We start from the raw sequence: 16416 nt of genomic DNA, 5'->3' as shown, positions 1-16416 counted from the left end.
ACTCGCTGCAGCCAGATTCCAAGAAGGTGAAAACTTTCCTCTTCCCAGTTTCAGTGTATCAGTAGCACTTTGTGGAAATATCTTCCTGTCTGTCTCCTCTGTGCGGCTGAAAAGAGCCGCTGCTTCAGGTGCATCACTGCCGACTCTGACTTCCATGTTAAACAAAGACAGACACCAGATGTGTGACCCGACCAGCAGAGACGCAGAAATGTGACTGAGTGTAACTGAAAGAGTCTTAAATCGTATTTGGGCTAAGATCAGCTCCAGTGAATGAACTTTAATAAACAGAGCTCAGGCCTCGCTCAGGCCTCAAGTCTGTTTAAAGGTAAAAGAGGTGGAGCCTGAGCTGATCCTGAGGATCAGCATCAGTACCGCTCTGGGCGTACCTGAACCATGCTCCCGGCACCAGGACCAGGCAGTATCTGTTACCAACACAGCCTGAAGGTGGCTGAATGCGGTACATGTGGCTCTCCAAAGATCCCACATGGCACTGTTTTACTTCACATATACTACATCAGATGTAGTAGAGCTGCAGCTCAGAACTGTTAGAAGGGGCTCCAGTTTAATGGACCAGTACTGGCTGAGATAAAACAGACTTTCATTGTTGTGCTTTGTGCAGAGCTGCTCTCCTATAAGACAGGAGTGGGTATTAGGAGAAGAAGGAGCCTCACAGCTACATGCATCCCTTCCATTTCACAGGGTGGAAGCATAAACGCTACTTTCAGCAAGACCCTCGAACGGACAGAGCCAAAGGCAACACCACAGCAGCGAAGCTTCAACAGGACACCGACAAAGGCAAACACATGACAGAGAAGCTGGCTGAATTTATGGGTGACGAGCACACGAGAACGTTGGCTTTTGCTGTCTTACAGAGTTTTTGGAGCCACGGCCTTCCATCATTTCTGAAACTGCCACAGCAGCGGCGTCCTAAGGTTCAAGGCCATCTACAGGCCTGCTCAGCTGACATGACGGCTATGGTATCCACCAAGTCAGACTTTTACTGGTCACACTGGCTGCGCACTGGGATGTTCTGTTATTCAAGTAAACGCCGACTCCGTGTCAGCAGACAGCCACCATCAGAGGGGTCAGAGGTCAGGTTCAGTTAAAGGCTGAGTTTCTTTGAAAACACGAATCTCATGTAGACGGTGCTTTAAGTTACTTTGAGGCCAGGTTGGTGATTGTCTTTATTTTCTTTTTGTATTTATTCATTTTGTTTCTGCCGTCTGCTGTTTTGTCTGTCTGCATTTGAGCTCTCAGGGCCACCGTACAAACGAATTCATTGATTAAGTGACAAACTCGCTGGCACTGCAGTTGTCTTATTTATCCTTGTTGTTTATTTGTTACTGTTGTTGTTTGTAGGCGTGGCTAACACCAAATCCAACCAAAGAACCTGTGTGTCCCGTCTGTTGCCAGGTAACACACCTGTGAGCGAGCAGGAAGTGGCTCTGACACTGCTGGTCCACTTACACCTGAGTGATGAATGAACCAACCCAGTCTGTGCGAAAGAGAACTGCACTTCCCACAGTGCACCGGTCTGTGCAGACGCCTCTGGCTGTCTGTCTGTCTACTCACCTGTCTGTCTCTAAGGGCTGTGGACATTTGTCAGACTTCCTGTCTCCCTGCCCTGTTACCCACTGTCTATTTACACTCTTATCTGTACACCTGCAGCGTCCCGTCTTTCTTTACAGCCTGTTATCTGTCTGACCACCTGTCTGTCTCTTAGTCCTTTGATAGCTGACCATGCTCTCTGGCTTTCATTTATGTGTCTCTGTTGTCCTGTCTCTAAATCCATTAATCAGTGCTGTTGTGAAACCTTCCTGTCTCCCTGCCACCTTCTGTCCAGGGCTCATGTCAGTCTCACCACACTGTCCTGTCTCTTTATGCTCTGCAACATCCTGTCTGTCTTCATCTGTCTAACTACCTGTCTGTGTCTCAGCCCACCTGTCTGCCTCTCTGTGTTTTGCTGCATCAAGCTTCTGCTTAAACACAGGCACACTCTGTACCCCATCCCATAATAACCACACCTAAAAGCTCCAGTGCAGCTGCATTCGGGATGTGAGCGCCGGGCAGGGCAACGGGATACCGCAGTACACAGCTACACAACATGCATCACACCCTCCATCCCATCCATCCCCCTCTATCCCCTCAGCATCTCTGCCCTCCATCCACAGGAAAAAGCACCAACTTGCTGTCGTCCATCCGTGCAGTGTCGGGAACCTTCCCTCCCTCCACCCGTGTCCTACCTGCCGGTGTCTTCTCTTTGTGCTCCATCTCCCGGTGCGGTTCGGTGAGGTGCGCTTGTCCTGGCGCCCCCGCCACAAATCCACCTGCCGACTTTCCTTCTTGAACCAGCTGCAGTCAACAAGCGTCGAGCCAGAGGAAATCTGATCGCTAATCAGCCAGCCACAGATAGATCGATACCGGCGGGAGAGAGGAGAGAGGAGGGAGGAAGAGGGAGGAACGGACAGAAACACAACGCGGTGTTTTCTCTGAAATCCTCCTCACAGCATCCGCGTTTTCCTTCTTCTTCCTCACTGATTTTTTTCTCCTCCTGCGGACGTCGAGGCTCGTGCGTTCACCTGTGCGTGTTCGCGTGCTGCTCGCTCGCTCTCTCTCTCTGCATGCGCCGTGATGCTGCAGCTCCAGTCTTGAGGGCACAGTGACGTCACCGCCGGAAGCGTTATTGAGGTGACTTGATGATGATGATGATGATGATGATGACTGAGCAGCCGGTCTGTCTGTCAGGGTGGAGCTGCTCAAAGGTCTTGGATCTCAGCTCAGGATTACCAGGGGCGAGCCTAGAGATAGGGGGGACCCCACTCAAACCACAGAACCCCAACCCACAGTGCTGAAATGCTGAGGTCAGCAGTCCCACGTGGCCCCAGCTTGTGCCCCACCTGTAACAGCAAACTTTCAGCAACAGATGTTGTCACACCATTCAAAGGCTCATTATCAGTTGTTGTAGACTGTAGTTATGGATCAATAGGGCCCTACTCCACCTACTAGTAGGCTTGTCATGCTACAGGTGACCTCTACTGGTCATAGCAAGAACAGCAGCACAAGCAAAAGAGGAAATGAGGTGACTTGTAGCAGAGAAGGCCGCATCAGGAGGAGGGTGGGTGACTGCAGAGGCTGAACACTGGGCCCTCCCACAGGACGCCAGCGCTTGAGTACAGGGTGAAATGTTGTGGGTCAGTTGGATTGGATGGATAAAAATGATTTACTGTTGCATCACATTGAACAGAAAACATTTTGGAGCAGCCATTAAAGTGTTCCGAGTATTTGACATTCTCTTTATATTCCATTAATTTGTAGAAGTCCCTGGATAATTGGTGTACGTTTTATCTCACTACGTGACGACTTCACTCAGAGTAGAGCAGACCAACTGCGCCCAGTGGTCTCCTGTTACTGGATGTGATGTGGGAGAGATTATAGAGGCAGCAGGAGCAGGTCTGCCCCCCCTCTCTGATTTTATTTTTAACCACCTTTTATTACTGACCAGCACATTTTCCCAGGTTGCTTCTTTCTGTCTATACACAAACCAGTGTGTGTGCGTGTGTGTGTGTTTACAGGCTGATGGATGATTTCCCATTTGGCTGAGCGACTGCTCGGCTGATGGAGAGGAAGAGCTGAGCATGACCAAAACACAGCAGGAAACTGAGACGGAGAGAGGAGAGCAGGTGGAGGACAGGTGCTGAGACAACAGGAAGCAGGAAAAGGGAGGAGAGGAGGAAGGGAAAAGACAGGGGAGGAGGCAGAGAGAGGAAGGGAAACAAGGAGATGAGAGAAAACCTTTGAGATGGAATATTCATCTTTCTAAAAACTAAAAGCTCTGGTTACTTGTCAGTTATTACAATTTGTTAATCACAGTTATTCATGCAACAACTGATGTCACACAAAATGATTTGTTAAATGCTATTTAAATGATTTCAGCTGTGATTGTCTAAAACCAATAGTGATTTATAGTCTCCAACAATGAACTGCGATCCTAGGAGGCGGGGCCTACACAGGTAAGCATCAAGGCTGAGATCAGCTGACCTGGTGTGACTGAAGCGGATGGAGAGAGAAGTGAACACACATACAGGAGTTCAAGTTATTTTATCAAGTGCTATTTACAACAGTAGTTCCACATCACAGGAGGTCAAGTCAGTGTTTGCAGTGCCGGCTCAAGATTCAACCCTTTGACCAGTGAGTTCATCACACACTGGGTCTGATGTATAAAAAGTACAAAAACCTGGAGTTCAGTTAACGCCATTAGATTTGACTGACCAGGGGAGAAAGTCCACAGACTAAACGTAGCACATCTACGGCTGTTGGAGCTGCATTTGGCCCAGAGCTCCATCCCTGGAGTGTCCAGTGGTTTTAACTCTACACTTCTGACTTGTGTCCGGTTTGATCTCAGCATGTTTCCAAACCAGCCAGCAGATTAGACCACCAGGTTTCTGGACCACTACTCACCGCACCTGCCCACATTTTTCCACCGCAGCAGCTAAAATGCAAAGAGGCTAGGAGGATGGCGTTCCCTTCTTTCCCCTTGAATGAACAAAGATCAGAAGCAGGTTAAAAAAGAGCCATGAAGGAAGTAAGACTGATATCTTATACACTGACAGTGCACTGCAGCACCGCAGGCCTGCGTGTTCTGAAGTCAAGGAGACGGAGCGCTGCCTCATTTACTTCTCTACAGAGACCCGAGGCCCCACGCGATCTTTTGTTGTTGCTCAGACAAGTTCTACATTGTGCAACCATTTATATTTTGTGCACACAATGTACAAATAATATATAAAGACTTTTTATATTGTGGGCACAAAAAAGCTTTATGCACAGGACAATTTTTGCAGATGTGATAAAGTCTACTCCGTAAAATCTGTACAGAAGATGCTAAGTTTTGGAAGATAAAGATCTTATTTATACTGTACACATGTTGTGTTTATGCACAAAATAATAATGTGCTTAGCACATTTGCTGTACAAGATGATGTTTGTGAGCAACGTTTGGAGCTTTTGTGCACAAGAAAATATCCTTTATCCAACCAAAGGCCTTTTGTCCTCCACCTTTGTGCACAGGCACACAACATAATAAAACACCATCTGCCAGAACTTCAGGGGCTGTGTAAGATTAAATTCCTGACTTTCTGAGACCTTGAACACCACATCTGTGTGTGCCACAAAATCAAAGGCTCCCATGCTGCAAAACCTTTACTTTCAACTTGTAAATTACGATTTTCTGGCTCCAGTAAAGCTGAGAGCTGGTTATAGGACTTTGTGATGACAGCTGTGCAGTGAATTAGGCTCCGACCACATCACAGGTGAAGTTTAAAACATCTGAACATTAAGGCCTGAGATGTGGATTTATAAAGAACCTTCACAGATGAGGGAGGAGCTGCCACCTGAAGGGTCCACCCACGTCAGCATTGCATAAAGAAATCCATCATCAGAGAAAAGCAGAGCAGCAAGATACAGAGGAAATAAAACCTCACAGTTAAAAGGTTCTGAACAGAGAAGAGTAAGGTCAAAGGTCATGAAGCTCTGAAGAACACCACACCGATACAGTTCCACTGAGCACGAGCACGTGCATGGCACTTTGATGGTGTGAAAAACCTCTGAGTTTGTGTGTGTGGGATTCGGCGTCTTTGTTAAAACCACTTTTAGATTGTGTCTTTTCGTCTTAGTGCTACATGAGATGTGTGTACATGTGTGCTTGTTGTGTGTGTTTTCACTAATTGCACTTGAGGATGGGGATATGGAGATCACATCACCAGCCAGATGTCTGCAGACTGCTTTTTGTCTGGAAATGTTTGGGACTTTGACAACACAAAGACAGAAACTGGGGCCGACTGGCTTTCAGCAAAACCAGCCCAGGACCAACTACAGCTCCCATGATGCCTAGACACAAGCGCACAATCAAAGCCTCAGAGGTGCAGCTGTTTGTGCTTGACCTGTACCGTAGCGTAAAGATGAGGTGTCGTTAACAGTGCCTGGATTTGTCTGACTGGTAGAAACAGTCAATCAATGAGTCGCACACCTGGAACTCAATCGATCTTTCGATCCAATCACAACAGAGTTTAGGTATCAATTCTCTTAGACTAGTACAAGTCAAAACAGCTCCACAAAGGCCTCAGATTATCAGGCTACTGAACAAACCACTACACACAGGGCCTCACCGTCCATTTCAACACCATCACGAAGACTGGAAAGACGCAAACTGCTGTCTAATTCATACCACGGCACAGTAACCCAAGGTCCTGACTTCACCTCAGTTTGAACCAACTAGGAAAGTAGAAGGCAGGCTGTTGGCAGAGAAAGTCTAAATGTAAACATAAGATGTTACTGTGATGACCTCGTCTCTGCTGACCTCCACACTGACCCCACCTGAGCTGCAGGCGGAGCAGAGGCTTCACCTGAATGTGCAGACTGAAACCTCAGGGCAGGACCGACTTCAGCGCACCATCCTCTGCTCCGATGTAACAACTGCTTTCTAACATGTTTGCTGTCAGCGATTTGCTTCCACAAGTCCTTTCTATGTCCTGTTAACTCGTTAAAGACATGGTGTAGCGAAGCGGGAAACCAGAGGGCGCACTGATCAGCTGCTTTCTCATATCACACAGTCAAGTGGGGTAGTAAACGTGCAAACAAGATGATGGCGACTGGCTCTCACCTGGCTGTCTCTCACACCGCGTCACAGGACCTTTCTCACCCTGTAGCCTGTCGAGCTCAGCAGGCGGCGCCGGGCTGCAGCAAACAGCATTGGCCACTGGCCCAGCTGTTATGTGAACAGGCCCTAATGGACAGTTACTATAAGAGGTCGACCAGTACGTTAGCCAGGCAACTACATCAGCTGATGTAAGTCTACTGCAGATATACTGGCCACGGTGTAAATGCCAGCTGAGCAGTGGCAAGAAAATCCAGACGGGACATGAGTCTGAATCCAAAACGGAGTTTGTCCACCAGCACCGACAGGTTGGTGTGTACACTGTAAAATGCCCTGCTCAGGTTGCAACTCGCTCAAAACTCTTAAAACCAAGAACAAATGTCAGGCGTCTGATGAGCTGTCTGACAGGCACAGCAGCTAAAAGCAGATTATCAGGTGGATCCCAGTTTTTGACTGGGGATGAAACCCACATCCTGAGCTGGTTGAAATGAAGGAGAGTTGAACCCTGGAGACAAAAAAAAACAAACAGCAGCTGAGGTTAACAAAACAAACCCACCACGAGGTCATTGAGATTCAGTGAAGCTTACTGTGGTCCCAAACAATGGAAGTGAATCAAAGTGACAGGAATGAGCAAAGCGATGCCAGTGATATCTGGTCTAAAGGAATATGTTGTGGCACTGGACCTGACAATGTTCACACTGCAGCAGATTAACCTGCTGAAGTACACAGTGACGCTGCCAGGGCTGTTCACTGAGGACACAGGTGAGCTGAGGAGGCGTGTTCACATGCCCGGCCATTCATCTCTGATGCCGATGCTCAACTGGCACACAGCAGAGCTGTTACAGCTGTGGGATGTTTTTCCTCCAACACATTCAAAACTGTTTTACATAGTGGAGCAGAAAATGGTTCGTTAAGAAATGTTTGGGGTTTTCTGCCCAGCACTTGTGGGAGAAGAGCTGAAAACAGGTAGGAGGTTCAGACGTGACCCAAAGTGCCAAAGGTCGTGGTGCTGGTTGCTGCACTGCTAAAATCAGCCCCAGAGTCCCACCTCCCAGTCTACACCAAGGTGTTTGACTTGCTCTAAAACGGAGCATCAGACACTCGGTGGATCAGCCTCGAGGCTGGGGGGTGGTGACAGGACATTCACTGTTTACCGCCCTGATCTGGGCTCTAATCACACACCACACTCATTAAATGGGTTGACTGCACTGTGATACACAGCGTGTGCTTTCTCCACGCTCTGACTGGTTGTTCTGTCTCCCCATTGTCACTGATGAACAACACAGCAGCTCAGCGTTCTCTCACATGGCTTTCCTTCTTCAACTCCAACTAGTTTGGTAAATATTCTAAAACAGAAAATAGTGAAGCACTGTCACTTTTGGCTTTCCTCCATTTTCAGAAGCAGAACAATGTGTTTGAGGTTTGTGCTCTTTTCCTCACGCAACCAAGCACAGGTGCTTAAAAACATGGTGTTTGTTCAGGCGGGCACGGGTCAGCCTCCGTTTCCATCTGGTCCCAGCAGCAGGAGGTGATCGTGCTGACTGGGGCCTGGCTGGCCATCTAGGGCCAAGCTCCGCCTTCAACAGAGCCGGCTCAGAGACACGTGATTGGCTGAAGTTTTGTGCTGAGAGATCGTCCTTACACATTCAGCATTGCCTTTCTATCTGTAACATCACTGCAGCATGTGAACCTGGCACTAGGCCGTTGGATGAACGGTTCAAGTAACGCCCAGCACCAGGGGCTCCATGTTGCAAGCTAACACCACACCAACACCATAGGTGAATCCCAGTTCCACTAACTGCATCCACATTCCCTCACACTCGTCTTTTCCCTGTGTCTTAGTCCTGCACAAGTAAGGTGCCAGGACGAGGAGAGAGGAGCTTAGGAAACATGTTTTAACTGACATGAGACCTTTCCTCTGATCCTTAAGGTGAAGTGTCCAATCACAAACAATTTTCTGATAAAGGCCATGCCAATCTGTAACAGACTTCAAGAAGGATGAAGGATACACACCTGTATCCTTGGTTATATTTCCTCCAACAGCTTCCTCAGTCCTCACAGCAGCAGTAAGAGCTTTGGGATGTTGTTCATCATGGGGGACAAGAACGACTTCCGGGATGAGCAAGGACCGAGGAACAACAAAATACGGGAATTAGAGTTATTGGTGCAGTATCACTGTGTGCTATCCTACCGGTTAATATCTGCATTTCAGATGTGCAGTGCAACCATTGTTCAGTCAGTGCCACCGTCTACTGATATGATACGTTTGAGAATCAGGACAGACAACATCCACAGTCAAGAGGAAAAGTGTTTTTACATTCTGTGCAGAATTAGACGAAACGTGGTCCATACATCATCATCATCAGTCTCTATTTCTCTGTCCACACACGTCGGTGTTCAGTCAGTTTTCTTCTATTTACAGTGAGTTTCTAAGACGTTAGTACCATCCTCCCGCAGCGGGGCCAAGACATTCCTCAAAGGGAAAAAAACACCTTCACACACAAATCTACTCCTGGGACTGAGACCTCTGTCTGTGCCATTTGGCATCCCCATTTCCTGAATTTGTAAACAATCTTATCAAATACAGAAGCATTCAGCAACCTTGGAGCTGTTCCAGGATCGGCGCAAAATCATGAACCACATTTTTGCAGATATTTGAACCATGTAAAGAGTAAAGGGAGGTTTTCAAATGTTTTGTTTTGAAATGACAAAGATCTGTCTCATGATTCTGACTCAGCATGGCAGGAGTCACGAAGACAACATTAAGAGAAACTAGCCCTTAACTATAACAACTTTTTCATAAGATGGTAACTCATAACTGAGCTTCTGAGAATTTTCTAGTAAATGTATTAATTATAAGAAATTAGTACAAACAAATGATGAGAAACTAAATTATCACAAAACATCCTCATAATAATAGTGGGCTTGAATATCACATAGTACCTTATAGTTAGGACTTTGTGTGAAGGCCACAACTAGGAGATACTTTCTAACGATGAGGAAACGTTTCACTTCCATCATGATTATTATGAGAACTATAACATATTTTATCATTATGGGAATTTCATTATTAAATCGCCGAATTATTGAGAGAACCTTGTGAAAAACACCAGTGACAACAGAATAACGGGCTCGTATCATCTGACAACTGCGAGACAGTGTAATAAATAATTATGTCTTAGTTATTGGACAAATCCAAATTCCTAAGTAGAAAAGCGCCAATTATCATGAGAAGCTTCCACAGCTGGAGGAGCAAATCCATGAAATCACTAGTTGTGAACGCTCTGACCAAACGTTCTTACACAGAATCATTCATGTCACTGTTGCTAACTTTTGCAGTTCTGTCTCCGAGTTGCTACTACAGATTTCAGGTTTGACCCTTAGTACAAGTTTCTGTGGTGTTTTCAGGAGCTGTTAGTTTCGTCTCTCTTGCAGGATCCCTGATAATTACATTAAACTACCGTAACGTAGGAATACAGTTTCATTTTAAGGTGGATTTCTGCCTCATGCTTCATTTTTAAAAACAACCTGCTGCTATCTGAAAGGCGTCCAGCAGGTAAGAACACAGGGCACACAGTGAACGAGGAGGGAATAGGGGAACAGGGGGAGTAGAAAAATAAAAATAAAAAATCATGGAAAACAAGTAGACAATCATCTCACTTCACTCTGTGAAACAAAAAGATGAACAGATTAACGTTTCAGAGGCGACGAGGAGGAAGGCAGAGAGGAGGAGGAGGAGGCAGAGGTTTGGGAGAACATTCCTCAGTCTCAGAAGAACTTGTCATCGATGCGGAAGTGTGGCCGTGTCACGTCGTCTGGGTTGATGAAGACTGAGATGGATTTCCCAGGATTCTCAGTGACGAGCTGCTGAAGCTTCTTGGCCAGCCGGTCGTCTGGCTGGTTGTCTCCACCGGCATCGGACTGTGGCGAAGGCAGGTTGTTGGCGCTGCCTCGCCACTGCAGCTCCACTGTCAGCCTGTTGGCAGCCTTGGCGTGCTCGATGGTGGTGCGGAGGTGCTCGGCCGGGTCAGAGCGCACCGAGGACAGTTTGCGGGCGTGCAGCATGGCCGTTTCATCTGAAAGGTGCTCCAGCATGTTGCACTGGGGAATGAAGTAATTGGGACACATCTTGTTGACGAGGCAGTGCTGCAGGTCATCGATCAGGCCCAGCAGGAACTGGGCGGAGAAGTCGTCCTGTGCCAGGTAGTTGGCAGGGAGGCGGTCGCAGGCCCACAGCATGATGCTACGGAGGTGGTATGGGCTGATGGCTTTGGGGCGCGACAGCAGCTTGATGATGATGGCTTTACACGCCTGGTATGCCTGCATCAGGCTGGACGAGATGCACTTCTTCAGCTGCACCTCACTGCGAGCGAACGACAGGCGCCACTCGTTGTCTTTTCGGCCCTTGAAGGAACAGGCAGGGACGAGGTAGAAGCCACTGATCACCTCCTCCTCTGTGATCTTCCCATCCCAGAAGTGGTTCTCCATCAGCCAGCTCTGAGCAACAGCTGGCCAGCCTTTGAAGGACACTACTGGGACAATGTCGTAGAGCATCCGGCTGCTCCCGACACCAAGGATGACAGAGATGACGGTGCCATTCCTCTCCACCTTCTCCACTCTTGGCATCCCCCTCTGCGGCTTCTTCTGCACCTCCAGCAGCACCAGGGATATGGACTGGTAGAACCAGTCAGCCACCAGTGTTGGAGAGAAGAAGTAGTTGGTGGTCCCGCTGATGTGGTCGACAATGGTGCAGCAGTCCTTCCACTTATTGATGGTTCCTTCATCGAAGAGGCGGAGGCTGAGCCAGGAGTGGCCCAGGGCTGAATGTCTCATGTCCAGGGTCACTGGCTGGTTGCGGTCATGGAGTTTGAGCGCTGGAACCAGCAGGGTGAAGTCCATGTCATAGTCTGTGCCGCGGGCATAGACGCTCAGCTCATCCAGGTCTAGGTCCACCACCCCCTCCCGAACGCCTCCAGACAGGAGGAGGTACTCGTTGGCCACTGGAAGCTTCTGGTCCAACTTCTGCACCATTCCTGAGAGACAAATGAGGACAGACACAATCAGATCAGGGGCCACTGCATTATACTTCATACAAACAGGGAACACAGTAAGGCACCAGTGTATTTCTAACAAATCAGCTTTTAGGATTGTCTCACAGCATCTGAAACCTCCTCTTCCCACAGCTTCGAGACCTGGCAACCTGTACATTTCCATAAACCGACAATTGCCCGCCTTTGAGTGGCCATGTAAAACGGTATGGTGACTTGGGATGTAGTCAGACCACGCTTTTTACGAAACAGCCAGGCCTTTATACCTCATGTTATTCTGTACCACACCCCATAGGGTACAGCCGCAAACCACAGCTTGCTCTCTGTGTTTTCCCTGGTCCTTCCTCTTATGACACCAAAATGTTCAAGAAAAATAAAATGATCACTCAGCGGAACAGCCACGATCAGTGGATGTGCACGCAGAGGCAAAGTCATTCTTTTGCATAGAGTTGAACTACCACAAAAGTAAACAGCTGATAGAGCCATGTGATAAACCACTCCACAGCTGACATGCAACACAGTCTGCACTACATCCTTCCAAAGGAGTCCACAATACTAACACATCTCCTGGAGAAACCGTACGGACACTGCATCCATTTTCCAGCTGAGGCTGGTTAGTGCTAGCAAGTCCCTGGATACTTCACCAGTAACTAGTGTATCAGACCTGAACTGACTGGCCAGCATCCACAGATGATTTCTGCAGGGCCACTTTCTGGTCTGAACAGACACTTAAGAATGGACGAGTGCTGTGGTCTGTGGACAACATATTAAGGGCAGAGCACATCAGCAGTGATTGACATACATCACTGTGTTGGGATAGTTTTTAGTTGGATAGTAAGTTTTTATCAAGTCTTCAGAAAAGCTCCAATAACATCACATTCATTCCAGCACATTCCAGGGCCGGCGACGGTGACATCAGCATAAAAATGAACAGTATAGGGTTGACTTGGAAAACAAATTATTATTTATGTATAGTGTAAAGAACAGCAGGTCTACTATGGATCCTTGAGGGATGCCATTATCAACTGATTAGAGAGTTTATTGGCAACAACAGTTTGAACTCTACCAGAAAAATATAGAAACAGCTATTTGTTTTGATATTTTTGTTCTGTTCTGTTCCTCTCAGACACTGTGGGTCTGCACAGAGAGGAGAACCACAGATCCCCACAGAGGAAATGACCCAGCTCCCAAATCTTACCAATGCATTGAGCAACCCTGAGGCCTGTTTCACCAGAGTTACAGCAGTGAAACAAGTTTCTCTTCCCCCACAGACACAAGAGCACATTTATCTGCAGGATGTGAGCTGTGAAAATCTTGTCTGAATCCGATTTAGATCTGAAACAAACCTGTCAGCATGCTGGAGAAAATGAACAGCTAATGGCTAAAATTAACTGTGGCTTTGTCAGATGGACAGTCCTGCTGCGTGTATGTGTGTTGGACTATTTTAATCCAGATCTTGGAGGTCCAGCGTCATAATGAAACTGATAGGGAGTGTTTTCACTGAGTAGCTAAATCTCACATTCCTACAGCTAATCCTCCATGGTTCCTCTTCCTCTAGCGTTGTTTCAGTTATGATCACCATCAACAGTATTATTACTGTTGTCAATAAAGTTTTATTTAAACACAGGAGTGACCACTTTGTCTCAAACATCACTAACTCAGCAGTAGGGGTCAGTTACAAATTAATCTTTTAAAGCTGCACTGAGGCTCAAGGAGATTAATAATGAAATCTGAGTAGAGGGATTGACCCTTTACCCAACCTAAACACACATCTAACAGCCTGGACATACAGCGTCCATTCTGCAGAGCAAAGCTATGGGGTAGGACTGGATAAGTCTAACCTCTTCCTACACCGTTCAAGCATGTACTAGGTATAAGCACATTGATAATGCATTTGTGGATATGTGTGAAATTATGTGTGTTGACATATTGACTGTCTTTACATGTTTGAAAGAATAAATCAAATCAAATCAAATCAAATCAAGGCTGCTTGCAATCATGTCCCACAATTTTTACCTTCCATGTTTAAACTGAGAAAAAAGTCCCACTGTGACTCTCCAGGGCCAAAAGTGGCATCTCCACGTCTTGTTGTGTCCAACCAGCAGATCCACAGAGACTCAGCTGATTCTCATGACAAAGAAAAGCATCAGTTCCTCACATTAAAGAAGGTGGAACCAGAACATGTCGATGACTGTTGCTTCTGTTTAATTTTCTACCAGTAAACTGATGGCTGCAGCTCTTTTTCCCATGTGGGTTGATATCCATATATATATATAGTTATTGAGAATGGAAACACATTTAATGTGTGTTAGAGCTCAAGGAAACTCACTGTGTTATGTGAGAAACTCCATGTGAACCTTTTAATTTCAAGTTCAGGGATATATTCAGCTTAGGGTCCACACATAAACCACACGGTTCTAAACTGTCATTTATTTCTGAAGGAATGATTTGCAGCCAATATGGTTTAACATGTGTGCTTATTATTATGTTCATGTAAAGTTCTGCTTCCACAAGACATAACTTCCCAGAATTCCACAACTCCACCTGATAAAACCTTCACAAATCTACTGCCAAAGTGGACTTTCTGGAACAGATATGGTCATCACATCCAGCACAGCACACATTCAGTCTAACACAAGGCCCTGTTTGGTTTGAGCAGCGACTCAGACAACTCAACTGCAAATATGAAGCAAACACAAATATTAACATTAATAATACAATAAAATAAAAGAGCTCAAGGAGGAAGTTTCTCCAGAGGAAGATGACGAGAAGGACAAAATCCTTTATCCTGCACTAAAATATTTTTTTGCATATTTTTTGATGCATCTACAAACCTAGACTTTGAGGAGTTTGAAAATACTGTATCTCCAACACAGTTAGAAACTTTCCTCAACGTGCTGGGTCACAGAAGTGGAACTCAGCAAAGGAACTGTGTGTGTGTGTGTGTGTGTGTGTGTGTTTGTACACCGCTTCTACTCAGATTGTTCCTTCACTGGAGGCGGAGAGGGTCTGCATCACCTGTGCTCAGGTGTTGGAAAAACAAATAACGCACCACCGTTGCGCTTTAACATTTAAAATCACGCACCATCCCGCAGCTTCACGTCTGCCAACCCGAATCTGAGTCACCTGCTCCGTCAGTGCAGGTGGGGATGGGGATCCAGGTGAACACCTTCTTCCAGCAGCCCCCCTCCCGGCTGCAAAACAACACCGTTCACAGCAGAGCCCCCGCAGTGCGTTCCCCGCTGAAGAGCAGGGCTCAGCCCAGTGTTTGTGTGTGCGCGCTCACCCAGCATGGAGAAGATGAAGTCCTTGGCCGTGTGGATCTCCAGAGCCCGCTGGTCGTCGTACTCCCGCTGGTCATGCTTGCTGAACTCCTGGATGAGCCGGTTCAGGTCCTCCATTCGGGCCGCCGACGGGTTCTCCGCCTGCGCTTTGTGGCGGCGTGCTGGCGGCCATAGGGGGGCTGTTCCCGAGGCTGCCCGCCGAACCGGCCCGACCGGAGAGAGAAGGGGCCGCCATCTTTCCTCCGCGGTCACACAGAGGTGTACAAGTGTTGGTGCTGGTGCTACAGCTGCTGGTGTATTCTGAGCCGAACCGAGCCAAACTGAGCCCGACCACACCAAACACAGCCACCGGAAACTACGTCACTACCTTAGCTGCTCACCGCCTTGAAAATAAAAGCGGTATGTGGTTCAGGAGACAGGTTGCTTGTTTATTTATTTTATAAAGACAGAACACGTGATTAAATACAGCTATATGTAAGACTAAGTTAGCAGGAAAACCATTTTGGGACTGGTGTTCTTTGTCACCTTAAAATACCAAATTAAAATTGTTATTAAAATCTTATACAAGCATTTAGAGCAGCATTTAACGGGGAAATATTATTATAGCCAAGATAAAACACATAGGCCTAAATTATTCTGGCACAATAAGCTTCACGATTTAAAATAATGAAATGTGACAATAACGTATTTAGGCCTGATTTGATTCTAATGAAATTCTATACCAGCTGTTCTACTCCTTGTGTTGGTTTTTATCAATGAATAAGTCCTTGATTGGTTCATTTTTATATGTAAACATAAAAATAATTTATTTGAAGGTTGTACATTTAATACATTTGACTTTATTTTATTTTTAAAGTGCTGGACGGAAGTGGTTTTGTGTTGTTGATGCTAACGTAATACTTAGTCAAGGAGCGCACTGATATTATTCTCCGACCTTTAGGTGGCGCTGTTGCCCCTCCACCACTCTCTCCGTAGCGATGGGAAGTTCGGATCATTTTACTGATTCAGTTCTTTGAATCTCATTCAGCAAAATTAACAAATTTTTTTTTCGAGTCATTTCGTTCCTCCTGTGGGCCCACCACCTGCAGGAGGATCCATAAGGGGCCGGCGCACAGTGGATTGGGCAGCAGTCAAAGGCAGGGGCCCCGACGACCTGATCTCTGGACACGGAGACTAGCCCTGGGGACATGGAATGTCACCTCGCTGGTGGGGAAGGAGCCTGAGCTTGTGCAGGAGGTTGAGAGGTACCGGCTAGATATAGTCGGGCTCACCTCCACGCACAGCTTGGACTCTGGAACTTTACTCCTCGAGAGAGGCTGGACTCTCTACTACTCTGGAGTTGCCCACGGTGAGAGGCGGTGGGCTGGTGTGGGCTTGCTCATAGCTCCCCAGCTTAGCCGCCATGTGTTGGAGTTTACCCCGGTGAACGACAGGGG

General features: G+C 47.0%; 1 protein-coding gene across 1 annotated transcript; it reads right to left on the bottom strand.

Annotated features, from left to right (window-relative positions):
- Positions 1–9546: 9546 nt before the first annotated feature.
- On the bottom strand, positions 9547–15975 carry LOC109973249 (protein MB21D2). Its single transcript, XM_020622683.1, has 3 exons — positions 15915–15975; positions 14983–15141; positions 9547–11681 (listed from the first exon to the last, which is right to left on the bottom strand). The coding sequence occupies exons 1-3, from the start codon at positions 15973–15975 to the stop codon at positions 10417–10419; spliced, it is 1485 nt and encodes a 494-aa protein (XP_020478339.1). The 3' UTR covers positions 9547–10416.
- Positions 15976–16416: the final 441 nt, after the last annotated feature.

The sequence above is a fragment of the Monopterus albus genome, unplaced genomic scaffold (assembly GCF_001952655.1).
Source record: "Monopterus albus unplaced genomic scaffold, M_albus_1.0 scaffold287.1, whole genome shotgun sequence".
In the NCBI taxonomy this organism is placed as follows: Eukaryota; Metazoa; Chordata; class Actinopteri; order Synbranchiformes; family Synbranchidae; genus Monopterus; species Monopterus albus.
The sequence above is the reverse complement of the archived record's forward strand: the minus strand, read 5'-3'. Positions and strand labels throughout refer to the sequence as shown.